The sequence below is a fragment of the Anas platyrhynchos genome, chromosome 1, assembly GCF_047663525.1.
Source record: "Anas platyrhynchos isolate ZD024472 breed Pekin duck chromosome 1, IASCAAS_PekinDuck_T2T, whole genome shotgun sequence".
Taxonomy (NCBI): Eukaryota; Metazoa; Chordata; class Aves; order Anseriformes; family Anatidae; genus Anas; species Anas platyrhynchos.
Genome location: NC_092587.1, coordinates 123,987,732 through 124,008,603, shown reverse-complemented (window position 1 = coordinate 124,008,603; position 20,872 = coordinate 123,987,732). Strand labels below are relative to the sequence as shown.

At 39.2% G+C, this 20,872-nt stretch overlaps 1 protein-coding gene across 4 annotated transcripts in view; it reads left to right on the top strand.

Moving 5' to 3' along the window:
• Window positions 1-20,872, top strand: part of EFHC2 (EF-hand domain containing 2) — a 59,382-nt gene that overhangs the window by 22,769 nt on the left and 15,741 nt on the right. For all 4 annotated transcript variants that reach the window (XM_027448981.3, XM_038171847.2, XM_038171844.2 and 1 more), the window contains 6 exons: window positions 422-532; window positions 836-974; window positions 8,899-9,064; window positions 10,139-10,281; window positions 15,261-15,457; window positions 19,310-19,443. In XM_027448981.3, the coding sequence (XP_027304782.3) occupies window positions 422-532; window positions 836-974; window positions 8,899-9,064; window positions 10,139-10,281; window positions 15,261-15,457; window positions 19,310-19,443 (890 nt within the window). The remainder of the gene's footprint in view (window positions 1-421; window positions 533-835; window positions 975-8,898; window positions 9,065-10,138; window positions 10,282-15,260; window positions 15,458-19,309; window positions 19,444-20,872) is intronic.

Genomic DNA, 20,872 nt, shown 5'->3' with positions numbered 1-20,872 from the left:
ACTTTTCTCCCAATAGAATTATGCTGACTTGAATCCCCTGTATTTGCACAGTGTTCAGCCCAGGAGGACTAGCCCCGAGTGTTTTCTTGGCATGCTTTTGTTATTATTACCAGTCAAAATGGTAGCCTTGAGAGCAGATGTTGACAAGGACGTGCTACTTTGGGTGTGCTAATCTTTGCTTTCTATTTGCTTCCAAGAAAAAAGAAAACTTTACTCTTGGATATGCAGTGAGATCCTGAATGCTTCTTTTTACCTACACGCAGGGTTTTAGGTTCAGTGGCATAAAGTTACCTCAGAATTTACTAAAAATTCTCCCAAGAAAACACTGTAATAATAGTCAGTCTTTAAAAAAAATGTTAGTTCCTGTTCTCTTTCTTCACTGTTAACTGCATTTGTTAACAGCCTGTCTCCTTCCTTGCAGTATGCTCCAACCGGGTTGTATCAGCCGGGCACAATCACCGCTCGCACTGTTCTCAACGTGTTTGGAAATTTAGTAGGAAACAGAGGCCGTTACATTCTGGATAATCGTAAGGTCAGATATTATTGAACACCTCAAGCAGCGGAATGTCCTTATAGTAGTTTTTGTAACTTCTGTTGTTGTTATCCTCTACAACAAGGAGAGCTTATAAAATAGTGTTGACACTGGAGAGTAGCTCAAATCAAAACTACTGAGGTTTAATGTGAAGGTGAGGTACCTTAGCATGGAGTGCAAATGAAGTATGAAGATTATATTTTTATATTTTAAAGCACACACACTAAATGATCCGGATTTTAAGAAAAGTTGTATGATTCTGGGTTTATAGAGTTGCTATATAAATGTTCCCAATTTTATTAGACAGGAGCAGTGCATCAGGAATTTTACAGAGACAGTGACCTGAAAATAGGGGAAGTAATTAATGTTTGGGGAAGGAAGATATTACTCTGTGATTGTGATGAATTCACTAAAGATTATTACAGAACAAAGTATGGAATTGGTAAGTTGTGATACTTATCCTTTCCTTACAAGCATTTTTATACCTCTGAGTTTGACAGAACTGTCGTTGAATTTTATTACTGACAAAACTTGTTCATTAAAACCTTTAGCAATAATAATCTGTTGTAGGCTGTGAACAGCAAAGCGGTAATTTTTCAGGTGATCCAGAAGTGCTTTCTTGTATGTTGCTCTGCTGAAAAACAATACATAATGTACATGTTCTGTTCGTAACTGCCTCTATTTTAAAACTAGAATGACAAAATAGTCATATGAATAGACTGCCATTTCTTCTCCTCTACTTCCCCCTCCATTCCAATAGCCATGTTTGCAGTCAGAAGATAATAAAGAGCAAGCGGTGAGTGGGTGAGTAGGCTCAATTATTCCCCATTATACTATGTTTCATTTAATATGGATGTCACAATTGTCACATAATAAGATTTCCTGACACAACAGTAGTAGTCTATTACATTATTGTTTTTTACAGTGTTGTTTTATGTATTCTGAATCATCAGAGTATTTATTCTGTGAGGTTTCAGTGCTGAATTCTGGAAGCATTTAGCAACTATGTCCATAATGAAAAATCATTTTGGAAATGTGTAACAATAGGGTCTTTCGCTTATCTATATCTGAATTCCCTCAGTCGGACTTGCTAATGGTTCTATTGTAGACATCTTTCTGCAAAAATAACTTAATTTCTGGCAGTTTATTCATTCAATAAATATAGCTAAGTGTCTGACTGTTCAGGGATGATTGAAAGAATCCTACTGTGGTCTTTCTCTGACATTGAGAAACAAAATACATTGGTAGACTATTTCTTTTAGCTTGACTTATGATCTGATAGGATGCAGTGTTTCGATCAGGGCCTCTTTGCTGCATTGAGGGAATTAGATAATGTAGTGCTGCCATTGCAATGCTAAATTTCATAATTGGCAAAACATGTTTCATAACTTTTTAAATAATAGCTTCGAATGTCTGTGCCAAAATAAATCTCTTCGTACACTAGCCAGTGTGTGAAGAAACCACGTTCAATAACCATAGTATTATCTATAATAACAATGAGTCTAACACTGGAGATGCAAAACAGGGGCTTCTTGCCTCGTAATTTTTTCAGCCAAGACCGCTGCCTCTGTTTGGCAGCCGTATCAGCTGTCTGAGTGAAATATCCTGGAACAGTGAATGGGGATTTCTTGTTCACAGCAGAGTGATAAATGAAATGCAGCTGATCATTCTGTATCAACCAAGCAGTGCTACCAAACCCAAAGGCCCTTCCTCTGCTATAATGCTGGCTCATGAGTTACTGGTTATGGCTCTGGATATTACAGTTAGGTGCTTTGCAAGTTAGGAGAAGTCAGAAGTTGCTGATATGAAGAGTTATTGAAAATTGGGACTGTAGGTGATCTAGTCCTTTCCCTTTGTTTTGAGGCAGGACAGCGTATATTAGACAGTCACTGACTGATATTTGTATAGCCTTTCATCAACATCCTCCAGCGGGGGAGATTCATCTGCCTCCTGAGGTACCTTGTCTTAAATTCATAGTTAGAAAAGATGCTTAATAACTACTCTGAAGCTGGTTTGTGTAAACTGAGAGAGTAACATTTTTTGCCTTATCTTTGCTGGACATGGAGAACAACTGATCAATATCCTCTTTTATAAAAACCTTGTACATATTTTATCTATTCCCATGCTGTTTGGGGAAACCCAATTCTTTCAGTGTCTCCATAGTCCATTCATCTTTTTCTGTGATCATTTTTTTTTCAGTGCTCCCTCTAGGTTTTCTGTCTCCTCAATATGTGACATAAAAAGACATGCACTAGCTGAAACTTTCACAACACTGGGTAGTGTTTTGCACATAACTTTAAAGATATATGGTGGCAGAGAGTGTGGCTAACAAAAAAAAAAATCAGTCTTGATGCCTGTCGTGTTCACAGAAAATACACACTTTCTAGAGCTAAGAGATTCTCATGATTTGCTGTGAAGTTATTTCTTGTTTTCCCCATCAGGGTTAAAGAAAATGTTGGCACGATTTTTTAGTTAGTAGGATCTGGGAGTGGAATCGGGGTAGTTTTTTGTCTTAGAAGCAGTTAGATTTCGAGGGTAAAAGAGATGGCCCTTTATTCTTAGTGTGTTACCGATTTTGTTTGCTTCTGGTGGACATACAAGGTACTCTCACTGGGCTTGATCCCACAAAGTGCCCAGCAATCTGCCCCAGTCCAATTAAACACTGAAACATACTTAATTGCAGTTTGAATCCGGAGAGACCATTTACTTGGGTAAGAGTAAGCAAGAGGATAAATGAGTTCTTACATCAAGGCGCAGTTCTCAGCACCTCGCAGCATCAATCCAGCTGTTTGTTACTGTGTTTTCACGTTACTCCCCTTTCAATTTATACTCTTCTGCCAAAGTCATTAAAGAGGCTGACATTTATTTTTGACTCTGCAGTTTCAGCATCAGTTGCTTGCCAATGGAATTTGCCCTTTAGGAGAATTAAGGACAGTTTGGATTTCCCTTGAAGTGCATGATTATGGTATCTGATGTATTTCCAATGTTGTTTCTGCCTGTTTTGCTCTTCGTACTGTTTGTGAAAAGTGAAGGAGAGCTTTTCCATGGGTAAACATGGCTAATGCCCTTCAGTAGGAAGCTAATGCCATTACTGTCATGTAACAGTGCTGTGAATTCAAGGAAAAAAATAGCTTAATGCGTGATACTATCTGTCTAGATCTGTTAGTGAAGCTGCAGAGAAGGAGAAAAATATTCTATAGCCATGTGTTGTGGCCAACATATAGATGTTGTGGTCACTCAGCTGAAACGTGAAATATACTGAAGTGCAATGGTGGGAAGCTGATACTCGCTCTTCTAACCAAATACATTATCTCAGCACTGAGTTGAGTATAAATTGTCCTTTCTTAAACAACAGATTGTTCCTTCAGGAACAAAACCAGTGAAATCTGGTTTCCTGCTGATTTTTATTCAACGTCCCAGCACCTCCCAGGCCTGCCTGTTACGCCTTCTCGCGGCACCCTGTGATCCCTCTCGTGTCCCGGTTCTCCTCGCCCTCCCACCCCCTCATTTCTCAGGCTCCCTCTCTGACCTGCTGCCTGGGCAGAGCAGCGTGAGCGGCTGGCCAGTACATGTGTGCTTTTGGCCAGGCAGCTGCTGCTGGATAACAGCTGACTTCTTGCTTTTCCCTCAGTGGGGGCATTAAAGCCTGCTGCCAATTTTCAGTGAACTCGTTGGAGATCAGAATCTCTCCGGCGTCTAACCTCTCCATTAAGTGTGGTTGAGGCTGAGCTGCAGGATCTAAATATACACAGGGAGTGCTACAGGCATTTGCAGATGCCTTTTTTTTCCCTCAGGTAACCGGAATAATCTTGAAGTAGGACTCCCGAAGAGGAGTTTTTCTTTGAAGCAAAACAAACACTCTAATGTTTTAGCTGCACACATGATTTTGCAAAGACTGGATTCGCTTTCATTGCTGCATGTAAAAGTTGTTAAGATGTTGGTTCTGCTTTCTTAATTTACCTAAGTCATGAAACATTCATGAAAACCAAGTGTCGGCTGTTTCTTATACCCCTTATGTATAGGGAACATCATGTTAGCAATGTCAGCTCCCCAGGTTAACTCCACCTCTGTTGTCCAAGGCTAGTGGGATTTTTCTCTCCTGTCCCTGGCTGTAATGCTTAGATGTGACTGTCCTGTTCCTCTGAAGGTAGAATTTCTTGCCTGCCAGTTATATGCTGATATTCAATATGGTTATCACTGTGATCCAAAATATATATCACTTTACTCTTCCTTGAAATGTGTTTTTATCTAACATGTGAGGGTTTTCCTACGGTTCATCAGCCGAGGGCAGAAGGTAATCTTACAGTGTATATTATGATCTCACAGTGTCTATTGAAACTGAAAGCAGACAAAATCTCATTCAAGCCAGCTTAATGCTGCCTCTGTGGCAACAAATCATTTTTGAGGAATTTAGTTTTTCTTACTGAGGAGGCTGTGTCATCCTCAAATTGTATGCTAAAGAAGAGACTGGATTTGGTTTTGGTTCTTGGTGTTTCCTGTGCCTGTTCAACTCTCACACAGGTTTTGATGCCATGAGAAAAAGTTAGTAGTGTGTGATAAATATTTGATATACTAGGTGAAATAAACACCACAGTGGCAGCATCTCTCCTGCTGGGTATCAATTGAGGCAGTGATAAGGGGTGAAACAGTCCATGGGGAAAATATCTCTACTATTCTTTCTGGAACTAGAAATTTGTAACCCAAGACTTTCAATTTACCAGCTACCCGCTGTAAATTCACATTGAAAATGTTACAGCCTAGAAGAAAAGAGCATTGATTTCTTTTCCAGAATGGACGTAAGTCATTTTCTTAAGAAACAGTGATAACCTTGAGAGGGGTGCATTTTGTCTGTAAGTGCAAGTTGTCTGTCTGATACTACGCTCATGGTGCATGGCAGGGCAAAGATGAAAACAGTCTGGAACGTGTTCATAGCTCTTAGTCTAATGCACCTTCCTGGCTGTTCAAGAGTTGCAGAAACAAGTTTTTAACTAGTCTGCTAAACTGTGTTTCTCTATGTAAAATTCTTTCTGAATTTCCTCGTTCACAGGAGAGAATCTGCATACATAAGCCTTTAAAATCATGGAAGCTGTAGGTGGCACAAGACTAGATGTTTGCATTATTCTCTTTAGTGAATCTGAATGAAGTAAGATTGTTTTACGCTGGGGAAAGGATGAGAAACAAAGCACTGAATTTCTCTCTGGATTTAGTTTACCCCATGCTTGGGTTGGGATTGTTTAACATACTCTCTGGGACTAACACAATATTCCTCTTAATTTGTAGTTTCCTTTCTGTTTATCCGTCTACTTTTCATCAATATATGCTAAAATGCATGTAAAGGGAAATGCTTTAGCATTTCTTAACGAATGCCTTATGCATGAGTGTTAATGTGCATATACTGTGACCTGCATGTAAATGCATTTGCTTGTCTTTTAAGTTTACAGTTTCAACTGGACATCCTGCCTTTCCAAACGGTGCTGGCAGGCAGCGTGTTATTTAGAGCTGCACGAAGTGGAGTTTCTGTTTTTTGCTAAAAACACGGTGTTCCCAGCATCGAGACCCCGAGGGGGGAAATAGTAATGCAGCTTAACATAGTGCGTAATAGAAAATATTGTTTATATTTCTAAATAACACGAAGAGCCTAAGTTATGAGCTGATCAGGAGAGCTGGCTTACCGACGTCCTGCAACCACCTGAAGAGACTTGGGAGGTGGTAAAGGAGCCAGCTGCAGTCTGACACAGCTAAAAGCCATTGCATTTCTTTGCATCACGCCTTATTAGTACGGCTGCATTGCCTACAGATCACAGCTTTTATTGCCGCCTTCGTGCCACCCGAGCAAGAGAAGCGAGTGACACTGCGTGGCTCTCCCTGTCCCATCTGCCGCACACGCACTAGGTGGCACTGTTGGAGTGCAAGAGTGATCTTCATCGAGGTTTCGGGTTTGTGCGTGTGCCACATCCCAGAAGAAAACCTGTATTATGAAACCAATATCTATATCTCTCTCTATATATATTTCTGTTGGTAACTACATGGGTAGTTTTGGAGTAACTCAACATGCGCCAACTGGGCATGCAGAATCAATACCAGTGGGTATAGTTTTTATTTTCTGTCTCAATATGTTGATTTACATACGTAACATTTATCGTACCAAGAGCTGCGTGTATAGGTTACGTAACCCGGCACACTGAGAATGTCTTGAGAAGCAGTTTTGTCACGACCAATATTGAGAAAATCGTATTTTGCTGCATGTTTACACATACGTTTATTGTTTGCCTCTGAAGCTTTGAAAATTTCTGAGTGGAATTTTGCATATGGGCTTGGCCTTTGTACTTCTGAGTGACAGAAAGGGCACACATAGTTTTCATGGAAAAAAAAAAAAAAGTTGGCATGTTTTTGCAACCCCCCCTGTTTCCTGATTCAGGGAAAGGTATTGGCATTTCCATTAGACCATATTGTAACAGGTAAAGGCCAAAGAAAATCACATTGTGTTTCAAGTTCAAGAAAAACTCTGGCATCTGAATTCTTTTTGTATTTTTCAGCTTCATACTGCTGCTAGGCAAGTCAGAGTTTAAAAGAGTAGGTTGCTTTGATCTGCTGATATATTTCTGTTTAAAACATTTTAATAACAAACCACTTCAGAAAACATTTAAAGCAACACCAGTTTTATCATTCCCCTCGACTGTACTGAAACCCAAGCTACAAGTGTAAGTTTTTAATCTCTCTTCAGTTCTCTGTTGCAAATTTAAGTTTTAGAGAAAAAAACAACTTTATTTTGTGGGTTGAAGTTTAACACACTGGTCAGTTAACATCACTCTTTGCCTCCTGGGCTACAAATTGCGATCCAGCTTCCTCTCCACTTTATCCCATGTGTTTATCCTATGCTTGGCAGCCCTGGTAGCTCTTGGTTCCTTGGGGCAGCGCCTCTGGCCAGCCCAGACGTGGAGGTGGCACTGCTCCACGTGGGCAATACTGCACTGGCTGGACCGCAGCAAGCTCTCCAACCTTCTCTTTGCACCCGTGCTGGGGCAGGAAAGGCCCTGAAGGTTGTGGTGGGCACCAGAGCTGTGGTAGCATGGACAGCAACTGTCTGAAAATCAAGGAAGGTGACTATCCCTCTCTGCTCTGCTCTTGTTGCACCTCATCAAAATAATGTGTTCTCTTTTGTGTTGGCCAGTACAGGAAAGGCATGGAGCAGCCAAGGTGAGTTTGGGAGAAGCCCTAGGATGGTCAGGGTGGAGGAACAGCCAAGGGATCATGGTTCCTCAGCCTGGGGAACAGACACAGGGCACAAACAGCCACCTGTACCCAACCATGGAGATATTGCTGGCAGGAGGGCATGAGACAATGGGCATAAATGGTAAACCAGGGAGGGTCAGAGTGGGTATTAAAAAAATTCCCCTCCAAGGTCAGCTGGGCCCAGGGCAGGCTGCACAGGCTCCATCCGGGGATGTTTCATGCCCCACCTGGACATAACCCTGAGCAGCCTGGTCCAGCCTGGGGCTGACCCTGTCCTGAGTAGGAGACCACACTCCTGAGGTCTCATCCAGCCTGATTTGTACTGAGGTCCTTTGATTTATGGTTTCGTTTGCTTCAAGTCTGCCCATCTGTTTTCCTCTATCTATCAGTTACTTTTCTCCTCTCACCTTTTCCATTTTCCATTCACTATATTTAACCAGAAGACTCTATATTTACTCTGTTGAATTTTTATGCAGACCTCATTGGAAGCTGGAGGTTATGTTATGAAGCAGCTCAGGGAAGAAATAAGTGAAAAAAGTTTTGAGAGTGGGGAAAATGAGTGAAAACGAACCTTCCCCAACTCTGGATGAAGTTGAGATGTGGACTGAAGCTATTGGCGTCAGTGTACCAAGATGTCCATAAACTTTAAAAATTCTTCTCATATATGCATGATATGAACAATGAATAAAATGTTATTTATTTATGTATTTATTTTCCTCCTGGGATAAGCAGAGGGCAAGAAACTCATAAGCCAAGTATTTACTCACTAATCTGGTCTCAAAGGATAAAACTAAAAAATAATTTTAGAATTGCTAATTTATTGTTCTATCCCATTTTGAAACTACATCTGTCATTTCTTTTGCCTGTGTATGTTAATGATTTTTGTAAAACATTTTAAGATTATAGGTAAAATTCTGCAACCCATGAAGAAACAATAATTTCGCTGTTGGCTTCTGTGGTCTTTTTCTGCTCTGTAGCAGTAGGAGGGATCCTGGTTAGACTTTGATTAGTGCTCTGTTACAGAAATAGGCAGAAATAAACACAGAAATAAGTATTCATGCTGGAAGTTTAAATCCTTAGTAGAACAGCTTCATAAGCACAATAATAAATAACTCTTGCTGTCTTTGTTGCAGAGGATTTTACCCCAGTTGCATATAAAACTCCACCACCACCAAAACCAGAAAAAACGTTTCCACCATATACCGGATTTGGTTCTGAAGAAGATTCGTTATGCTCCTGTAAGGGTCTGCTTCCCAAGCCTCCCCAAAAAGATTTCAAGAAATTCCTGGAGAAAGACAGGTATTTTGAAGAAAAATAATTCTTTTTTTTTTGTTGTTATTTATTTTTGAGAAGGCAACGGATGTTAAGTGCAGATATCTTTTTTTTTTTTTTTTTTTTTTGGCAAAATATGGAGTTCATATGAGTTTTAAGGGACAGGTGCATGAGGACTAGTTTACTGACATGGAACTCCAGTTTTCTTGGACCGCAGCAAAAGTCTTCAGTGGCAGTTTCATGGAAGTAGTAGTCCAGGAATTAGCCAGGAATTTTTAATGCTACAGCAGTCCAACACTGATTTGTTTTTTCTGTTTGACTATCTGGCATTTGCTTTGTTCTCTGCTACAACAATGTTTTAAAGCATTAACCCTTTACTTTCCATAATGAAATGCCTTGTCAGGCAACGGTTGTTAAGGCCAAAGTGGAAACGTGGCTATGTGGCACAGCACTGGGAAGGATGGCAGGAAGTCATTCTGTAACTCAGAGAGGTAGGTGAGCCTTGGCTAAGTGGATTCCTGTGGGGGAGATTAGCATATTTCTGTGAAGACCACAAAACAGCAAATTGACATGCTAGAGAAACAGTAACCACACATAAAACCTCCATAAAAAAAAGAAAGCTATTAGGAAAAGACTTAGTAGTGCATACAGTGGTACTGTACATCATGTAAAACATAACGAATATCCAACTAGTAAGATCATCTGATAGGCCTGATTTCATGGAGATAGGTCCTCATATGTATTGCCATTCAGAGTTTGATTCGAAAATATACACATTAAATACATTTTTTCCTCCAAAAATGCTCTGGAAAGAAACTTGAAGCTTCATTTGCAACTGAATTTGAATACAAATTCATTTCAGAGCTTTGGCAGACAAGCAATTTTCCCTGAAAATAATTCCTTTCTATCTGGCTGAGTCTTGTTGGTTCAGTTAATTTAAGCTGAAAATTATTTTTTAGAAAAATAGGGAACCTTATGCCATTTCCCTCCTTGGTCCAGGAAAAACACAATTAATATATTTTTAAAATCTCAGGGGAATGCATCTCTAAGTGTTGAAAACTTTTCTCACACTCTGCTTTTAATTTCTTACATCTTTTTTAGAAGTGGTCTGGAAAGTAACATACTGCGCTTTCTTGCAAAATTTGTTATGGATAGTCCTGTCGACAAGGATCGGAAATTCATTATTTGCTACTTCCTGAGTGATGACACCATTTCAGTCTATGAATATACACAACGAAACTCAGGTAAGCTTGCAGTCGGTCTCAGTTGCCCTGCTCATTTGATTACAGTTTACAGTAAACGTTGTGGCTGGAGTCAGCACTAGCAGAAGCAGGGATGTGGCTTTTTAAATGCACTGGGAATTACATCAGCAGCTCTTCTGCATTATCTTGCATAGCTGTATGTCATAATAATTTATAATCTTCATCGCTCAGAATAATGCTGTTCATGGTATGACAGCACTTCACAATGTCCTTTGGGAACTGGAAGTTTAATGTATTAGGACTTTTATTACATTTTAATTTGCAAATTTGGCCTTTAAGCATTTGCTTTTGTTGTAGATAACATACAGGAATTGTATTGTAATTGATGTGAAAAAGGAACAGGAAATTTAAGACATAAAGAATGAAAGAGTAAATCGTTTGTTTTGCAAGGCAGTGTTATGGTGTTATGACACCTATATAACATCCTTCATATAGAATCAGCTCACGAAGGCAAAGCTGCTGTGACAACTTCTAATATGCATTATCATTAATCATGCAGTGTTGAGCATCTAAAGAGTGAATGTTGCCCTGTGGTACAAGAGCGTGTGTGTGTTTGTGGGTATGTTTTTGGCACAGCACTGGGAAGGATGGCAGGAAGTCAAGCTGTACCTCAGAGATGTGGGGGAGCCTTGGCTACGTGGATTTCTGTTAGAGAGATGAGCCTATTTCTGTGAAGACCACAAAACATCTGTAGCAACAGTTTTACATCAGTTAACATCCAGAAGAGCTCTGGCCATTCTCAAGATGTGCAGCTGAAGAAGTGATTGCTGTCAGCCACTGATAAAATCCTTGGGAGAAAAAAGTCAGGAAGTCATGTTCTCTCAAAGATGAGACAAAAACAGTAATAGAAGGTTTCCTTTGTTACCTTGTAAGGCTCTTGTGAAACCTCCTGACTGGCTCTTTTGATACTGTCTGAATTGTTCTCTACCACCTTCTTGGCACAGAGAGCCTTAGTTTGTTATTTCAGGTACACTCTGCAATGGTGACCAGCTCACTGCACTTAGTGGTACCTGCTTTGTGCCCTGAGAGGGGGTACAGCTCACTGTCTACAGCAAAGACTGTCTCAGGGAGGGCTCTTCATTCTCCTTAGCTTCAGGCTCCGGTGGCAGCAGTTGACTTGCTGAGGTTAAGTTATTCAGCTTGTAGTTAAGGGCTGAGTGTCCTTGCATCCTTACTTCTAAGCCTTTACTGAAAATGTTTGTGTTTTTTTTTAATATTAATCCATGTCAGACCTGTGATGAACATCACATTAGTGAAAAGTGAAGGTGTGGTGAATATGTAGATCCTTCTGTATTCCTAGACAACTTTTTCTATGCCAGTGGTGCTACTAAGTCATTTAGGGTGCCCTCTCTCAGGCAAGACCTGAGCCTTTCCAATGCAAGAACTTCTGATTGCATATTTGCTTGTATCAAACTATATTATGAATGCATAAACAGAGACCCCACCCACCATTTAAATACAAGCAGTACTCTGAGGAATGTTTTGAAAATATGCAGAGCCCTTGAATAGGCTTCACTGACCTTTTGCAGGTCGCCCTGCTCAAGAGTAGCTTAAAGATCTAACGCTGCTTTATGGCAGCAGTGTCCTGTCATTGTTATTTAACTACTTTTCTTCCATGCAGTAGCTTTTAATGTATACAACTTCTTTTATACAGCTAAAGCTATACACACATGTATGTGTATTTGTTAAGTGATGCTGCCGAGAGGCTCAAGAGCAGCTCAGTTCTGCACTAGAGCATGATATGTTTGATTGGTGTGCTTCATGTCTGGAGACACAAAGGATGCTAAGGGTACAGCTGCACTGTTAAATTGAGGCCAGGGAAGAGTTTGAACCTTGGATCCCTGTCATCTGTATTGCCTGTCAGTCACTCTGGGATCTCCTTTGCACCATTCCAACTAGACATGGTCCCACAGAGCCCAAGGTCCCTCCTGGAGGATGCTTAGCTCCAGAAAACCCGTCTGCAAGGCAGTGAGGACAAGGCTGCATCAGGTTTGGCTCACTCCACCCTTATCCGTTATCTAACACTGTCCCAGGAGGTTTTGCACACTCAAAAACCCTTCCCAGGCTCTTCTGCCACACCCAGGTGCTGCAAGACATGCCCTTGGTTTTCTGCTGTAAAACGCTGCTCCTTTAGACCACAGCACAGCCCTCGCATACCTCCAAGCAGTTTGAACACACAAAAGTGCTATCTGTGTCTTAAGACCCCAAGTTTATCACATAGGACCCGGAGCAGACCCACGCGCTGTGCAGTGCAGCTGTGGTGAGTCACTCGGGTTGGCAGCAGCGTGGTTGCAAGGTCAGAGATTACTCCCTGGCTTCCTTTTATTTTGGAGTAAGAATATATGCTAGGTTTGCAGCTGGGGCCCCATTAATTATTGCTAGTTGAACAGAACACGAAACTAAATGAGCAAGTTTGCACACCAAGAGTAAGAAATGCCTTCAGACACGTACGAAAGGCAAGTGTCAGCAAATTGGTTTTCAACTTTCCTGTGTTGTTAAGGAGGATGGAGAAGCTGCCTGTTTCAGAGAGGGCAGAAAGATGAACTATGTGGAAGGATATGACTAAGAAGTGCCCTCTGGAGCATTTAGCGATAGCAGCCGTGAAGGGGCAGGATAAGAAATAGAGATGAAGGGATAGAGCAGAAAGAGGTCTGGGACTGCAGAAGTTTCTTTGTTCCCATTCCCTTCATTTATTCCTTTTGCTTTCCTCTTCCCTCATTTTAGTCACGTCTGAAGGAGGAGAGACCAAGTTTCTTTGAGGTTAAGGATGAGAAGGCTTTGCAGAGGTCAGGTATGAGAGGCTAGGAAAAAGGGTAAGGCGTGCAAAATGGGAGTGAGAGGAACATTCTTGCGAGGAGCAGAAGTGCTGTTGAAGTGAACAGGGTGTGAGAAGAGTAAGGCTGGGCACTGCTTAGAAAGTGAATGAGTTAAAATGGTAAATGGCTCCCAGAATAACATTTTGGCCAGTGCACAGGTTCAAATGGCTATCTCTTCCTGTTTTATTTGTATGAGTTGATACACATTGGCAAATAAAAATGTTTCAGACCTCAGTTGCTCTTGCTTTTCTAAGTCCAGGGACCAGAAGGTTGCTGAGAAGTACTTCGTACTGTTAGTAACAGTGTGAAACACTAATTGAAATACACAGGGTTGGACATCTTGAAGCACTTGCTGAGGTGGGGGTCAAAGCAAGAGAACTTTGTCTCCCCATGTAGGAGATCACAACCCCTTTTTTACCCCAGACCAAACCAGCAGCTGTACAAACACCTGCAAAGTCTGATCTGATCTTAATGGAAGAGGGTCTTTGGTTGTGGTGTTTATTTTGTGCTTTGAGCCCGACTCTTGTAGATTTCCATCGAAACTTCTCATCAGGTTTCAGTGTAAAATCTCTAACCTAATGAGTTTTTTGGGGGGTTGTTTTTCTTTATACCACTTGAAATGTACTCACCCATAATATTTAAAAAACAATTATCAGACAGAGGTATTAAGGTAAGTTTACAATCCAAATGCGTAGTTGCAGGGAAAAACAGAGACAGGAGTGAAATTTCAGTCTTACAGTGATCGATTTTGTTTAAATATTGCAAACAGTTGCCAGGATTTTACAATGTAAAATTTCATATTTGTTTTAATAGCTAGGTAAAAAGGAATGTGTTAAGATTAGAGTTACATTAGTGATTAGAATCGTTTTTTGATTTAAGCTAGACCTGACCATTGCCCTAGTGTATTTTTTTGTCTTTTGCCTTTATGGTACAAGTAAAGCAATTAAGTAAGACATCTGATCCAAACTCTGGTTTAATAAGTAGTTTGGGTTTCACATTCATTTATAATTTTGACTATAAATGGCATTTTATTACACTGTTCATCAGCCTTTTATTGGACTCGCATCACTACCTAATATGTGAAGCATCATTAAATGTTACTGAAGTATGCTTTTTGGCTTTTGGCTTGGAAGCTCAAATATAAACAGGAAACAAACCCCAGGCACTCCAGAGTTGTTGTAGGACACATACCCTGATGAAACTAAACATTTAACAGACTGTTTTCTAGAAAGCTTGGTAAATGTGATGTAATCTTGTGGTGCACCAGAAGATACTAATGGAAAGAAAAATGTTCCTTTTAGTATCTTACACACCCTTGAGCACAATGTACAGTTTCCAGTGGCATGAATCAAATCATTATAATGTGAGAAGAAATAATGTGACATACTGTGCTCAGAAAGGAAATAACAGATCACAGGTAAGTTGCATTGGCAGAAGAGTACGTAGAAGATAGTGTCATGTCACTCCTTCCTTTTTCATATTCAAAAGCCCTTAAAAGCAAGTTAGAATTACAGTGCACCAGAATTCGTGATCTTAGTAGGACTGTATTATACTAAGCTGTGGATTTTTTTTTTTATTATTTTTTATTATTTTTTTTACTTTAACAGTTCGAGGATAATTGCCTGCATTTCGCATCTTACTTTTCTCACGGGTCAGTCCCAAGGCTGGCAGCAGGGTTATGGGAACCATTTGAAGAGGCAAATTTCTCTCACATTTTAGAGAAAAGAAAAAAGGGAAGGTGTTTGGCAGGCATTCAGATGAGACATGTCACAGAATATGCACAGTGTAACTGTTGCTGTGGACACTGGTAGAGGCTGTTCTTTTAGCAATGAGAAGGAGGGGGGACACATTTTGAGACACGAAACTCAAGGATGAAAACTAATATATAAATATAAACTGACTGGTTTGGAGTCATTTTTTTTGTTTATTTTATTTTATTTTATTTTATTTTATTTTATTTTATTTTATTTTATTTTATTTATTTTATTTATTTTATTTTATTTTATTTTATTTTATTTTATTTTATTTTATTTTATTTTATTTATTTTATTTTATTTTATTTTATTTTATTTTATTTCATTTTTTATTTTTTATTTTTTTCCTGAGCAAAGCCACTATTAATTATTTACAATTCTATTCCCATAGGGATACTCGGTGGGAAGTTTTTGGAAAGAGGTCGCATTAAGAAGCCTGGGCAGGAGCTCTTTAAGAGTGAGCCATCTGAATACTTCAAGGCTCAGGATCTGTTTGTTGGAGCCAGAGTTTGTTTCCATGGCCACAACTTTCTTTTGGTGGATGCTGATGAGTACACTATCAACTATATGGAGAAGCATGCAAATGAGGTGAAGCAGGCTCTCGTTATTTTCTGTTGGCTTTAAGAACTATATCTTATCTATATTATATTTGTCAGAATTGGTTATACCTAATTTCTTCACCCAAAGTTCATGGCCCAGTGCTCTGTCTCTAGCAGTGGATGTAGGAGATGCTAGCTAGGGAGAGCTTTAGAATCTTACTGATGAGAATTTCCTAATTTGATTTATTTGTGTTCATACATATTTATTTTACTGAGCATTTCCATTTTAATATTAGAAATTCAAATCACAGTCAGGAATTGGGGCTTACAGTTTGTACTGAGTTTCACTGTCTTTTAGAGTTGCCTGCAGAGGGGAGAGCAGTAATAAAGAAAGAGCTGGACTGCTTCTGTTTATGTGTACATTTTGCTACCAGTCATTACACAGATGTTTGGTAAAAAGCCCTCATTCATTAAAACCTGAAATATATCCAATAGGAAGAAATAGATTGTCCTCCAGCAATTGCCACAAAGGTCAAAAAACGAACGGATACAGGGATGGAAAATCAAAAGAAAGAAGAGTGCCAGAGCATTTTGTGGGATTTTATGTTCATTTGGTAAAAAATGCAGATTTTTTTTAAATGATGAACTTCGTGCTGAAATATTTGAAGAAAATTACCCCAGTTTACTTGGGAATTCCTATTGTGTGCAGTCCTGAACCAGTTGGTTTGAGATGCATCTTAACAATGCAGCAGCTCAGGAGCCAAGGCATTTCAGCATCCCAATCCCTCTTCTGATAGTTGTTTCAGCACCATATGATCTTGAACATCACCCTTCAGACTAGAAAGTGTTTTGAAGCCTTTGGAGCACTGTATATGCTTCATAGCCCGTGGTGGGGTCACAGCCTGAATTGTGCCTTCAGCAGATCTTCTGCAGAGCTGCCCATTATTCAGGCTTGTTAGAATACCCAGGAGGGTTTATCGAGCTATGAGATGATGTTCTCTGCCTTTTAATCCACACCCTCTGTGAGTGGGGAAGGGAGAAGGTTTAGTGCAGGTTTTAGTTGTTCCCTACCTGCTGGCTCACCACAGTGAGTGAACCTGCAGGATTCCCCACATGCCAGTAGACTTGCCATCATTGTGCTGCCAGGGTAGAGGTAAATTCAGTCTGACTCTGCATTATTGCCTTTTGGCCACACGTACTGTGCTTGCTCTGTTGCAAATAGCAGAACACAGCGCAGTTCCTTTTCAGCGTGGAGTCAGCACCACCCTGCCTTCCCTGAAGTAATGAGGAAGGTCTACAAATGCTTGTTGATGTAAAATGTTACTACTGCTAAATGCTTTAAGCAGTAAAATACAAAGCTATATACTTTATGTTTTCTTACTGATGGACTGTTTTTACTCCTGGTAGAATAAAAATCAAAGCTATTCTCCAAAATGCAGTCTGCATCTTTAGGTTGTAAATGGTCTTTGGAACTGCTGTTTGCATTGATTGTCTTCAAGCAAATAAATGCAATCGTAGTTTTCCAGACTGAATGATTGTATATTACCAAAATAAAATCTGCAAAATGGGAAGAAACAGCGCTAAAAACACTTATCTGAAGTGAATTTTGAAATGTTCTTTGCATAGTGAAGAGTTCAAAACAGCTGGTAGGAAAAACCATTTTATTCTCCCAAGGACACATGTTTTATTCAGATCCTTTGGCAACAGTTCCAGAAGTAAGGATACACCTTGTTTACCTCAGTTCATTGGCACTGCATACTCAACCCACAAGAACTTCAGCAATTATCAGAGAAAAGCAGAGACAGAAGATGGTTAGAAGAGGGGAAAAATACTATATTTCAGTTATTTCTAGCATTAGAAATCTTTTTCCTTCTGAATCAACAGAGGTTTCCTTTTGGAACAACACATCAGTACCTTTTCTGAACACTGGTGAAAGAAATCTAGACGGAATATTTTTCTTTTGGAAAATGAGATACATTTTCTGTTTCAAAGATGTATTTGTTGTATTGCACTTAAATTAAGGGGCAAAAAGAAATCAATAAATCTTTTTGTTTTGATCACAGCCTGCAATGAAAGTAACTTGAAGAATCTAATTTTCAAAACATTTCAACCCTTAGTTTCTTTTCCAATTTGATGAAAAAAGATGTATTTGGAAACCTTGAATTTGCTTCTGAACAGAACATTTGCATTGTGCACAGCTCTAATGGTATTATCAAGGTCTGAAGAGGGTTCTTTCAAACAAGGCATTGCTGTGCCTCCTTGGAAATGGATTCATCAACTCTGAAGCAGTTTCAGTTGCTTAAACTTCATAGTCTTCTGTGGCACAGGCACGAAGGTTGATTTTACTTGCATTGAATCCAACATAATGAAGTCTGACTCAGGCATAAGCAAGATAACCAAACAAAACTAGATTGTGACTACTGAAATGTCAACAGCTACAAGAGACGTGGGGTAATTGAGTGAGGAGTTATCATCAGGCTACTCGGATACTAGATGTTTACATAGCTGTTTGCAATATATAGTTCAGAAAAAAGATGTAAAAGCAACTGCTTTGACAATGTAAAGGGCAGTTTTTTTAAGTAGCCAGGACACTTTGCCCATCTGTAAATACTCTGCAGATCTATTCCAACTGCCCAACCTTTTCATAATCTCTGCTCCTTTCTTTTTCAGTAAAATGCTGTGGGCTTATGGACCAGACAATAAAGTCTTGACAAGAGGACTGAAAAAGTTGCTGTCTCTAAGTCTTTTTGATTGCTGGTCAAGCTGTTCCACACCACTGGCTTGTGTGGCACTGCATGCCAGTGTTGTACTTGGAGCAGTTTTTGCATATGCAGTGGCAGTCTTCTCTAAATTTGAGCGCGTTACCCACAACCACTGATTTATTAATTAAACGTGGATCAATTTATACTGCTCTGGCAGTGCCAAAAGGACTTCCAATACTTCAAGTACTTTTCTAGATCTCTTTGAACAGATACAATTCTGTGAACAGACTTTAGCAGGATAGGGAATGAGGCCTCATCTCTTCTGTGATGAAGTCCTCAATACCAGTCATACCAAATTTTAAGTGATTGCTTGTTAAAAGTACACTTCTTACTGGAAGAAGTGAGAGAAAACTATTTTCAGACCATTCATTGTGCTTTATAAAGGAGGTAGAGCATGATAGATGTAAGGGCATATCTGATATTAATATCTGGACTCAGCTGCAGTTTAATGACTAAATACATAGACTTTAATGGTAAAGGTGAACATAGCAAATAAATCTTTGGTAGAGCTCTTATACAGTAATTCGACTATAAGGTGAAAGCCTAAGTGCTCCATTTCTATTTATCTGAATCCAATTTTATTTTAATGGTCTATTTAGGAAGAAATAAGCATTCTTGTTACATGACAGGGAAAATTGTTTCCTAACTGATTTCCAATCTGCTAATTCTGAGTATGTTTTACATAATATGAATGAGTGTATCTGTTGGAACAGTTGATCAGAGCCAATGGTGAAAAGATTAGTTTTAACCTGGTAAAATTTATTGAGAATTCAGTCACATGCACCAACACAAAATGAGGACAAAGTTATTAGATCTAGAATTCAAATGTTACTGCTTCAGTTTTAACAATACAATGCTTGAAGCAAAAGTGAATGTCCTTTCATGTGTCTGCAATAAGCTCTCTGAGAATGCATGATCTGATGATTTTTGTTTTGTTATTTAATTCTCAGTAGAAAGCAAGTTTTTTTCAGTAGCAAGCTTCCCTCCAGAGTTAACATGTTGCAGATTTATGCATTTGAAATGAAACAATGAAGAAACTAACAGTTCAGCATTGCCCTGCATCCTGATAACTCTTGCTGTTACATAAGTCGCATAGAGCTTTTCTCTTTTATCTCTGTGTTCTGTGTTCCTTTGTTAAGTTCTCTGTGGCTGATACTGGTTTCATCCTCAAGAAACTGAAAGACATAGCTGAACCTCGTTCACGAGAAATCAGACAGGTGTTTGCAGCCACAGACCCGGAGCATACCAAGGTGATCGCGTATGAGCCTTTCAGGTAAGACAGTGGGTTTTGATTTTTAATATTTAATGGAGGCACGTTCCTCCAGAAAGTATAGGGCATGAATTACTATTGACACCTTTTGCACATGTTAGCTGACAAATGGTGTATGTTTCTTTACATTTACTTGGAGACTTTGTGGGAAAAGAAGGCGAACCCATGCCCGGGAAAAACAGAAATGAGAGAGCTTTTCAAGTAATCTGGAAAGCACAACTAAAATCTGCCTACTTTTTATGGAGCTGGCGCAGGGTATTATGAAGAAGGGCAAGTAAGTAGTAATATATTAACCGAAGGATAAAGAAAAGCCCACCATGAGAAAGTGAAACAAATTAATTGTAGTTTTGAAATTTGAGAAAGAAGGTTTGAGTTGCCTTCTGAAATGGTGTTATTTGGGTTTTGAATCATTGATAAATGAATGATTGGTAAATGAATGAATCATTGATAAATGAACCAAGGTGTACTGAAATTACAGGATACAGTGATAAGCATCTTGAAAACATACTGGAAAGCAGTAGTGAGAGCAATGCTTATTAATGATGTGGAACAGAGGAGGAGATTTTACCTAGAAACATTTTGTTCTTCACGGTGGTAATAAACTATATATTTAGGAATTGTCATAATAACTGAAGTGCGTAAGTAGATGTATATTGCATGGAATGTCATCCCTATAGAAATGTTAACCAATGCAGAAAAATCCTTGTGAAATATCTCAGAGGAAATATAGATCTGAAGAAGGTTTTTCCAGTGATTCAAAGTGAAAGTAGTGACAGATGAAAACAAGCTGGTATTCAGAAATCAAAAAAGAGTGTTTAAAAAGTAGGATTCAATCTAAGAGAAGCCAGAGCTAGTGGAAGTTTTTGGTCAAAATATTCTTAAACTCCTTGATGTTTTACTCAACAAAAGCAAGATTTTGAATTGTTAACTGCATTAAGAGGGAAAATGTTATTTCTAGAGTAAGAAGAGTAGAAAATTGGAAGTTCATGTGTATGTGGAGAAGCTTTATGGCACTTGTAAAAGGGTTTTAATTTACATGTCAAGTAACTGTTTAAAATCGAACAATTATGGTTTTAATTAAAATTATGAAATAATTATTTGCAAAATTGTCTTCTTACATGTACTAAGAACAGATCAAGGCTTCAGAACATTTGCATGACAAAATTGGTGGAGCACACTTTTAGAAGGGTTGATTGTGCGTTCCATGTTTACAGCAGGTTTTTTTTTGTTTTGTTTTGTTTTTTTTTTAAATTTATTTTATCAAGCAGAGGTTCGGTTGCACGTAAATTTAATTACAGCCCAGCTGTTTAATTTAGGTTGGTGCTGTTTCTTGGCATGTATGGAGGCACTTGGTTTCAGCAATAAAAATACAGTAGCTCTCTCCATGAGCAAGACAGAAAACAGGGGAATCCACATAATGATGTTTTTTAGC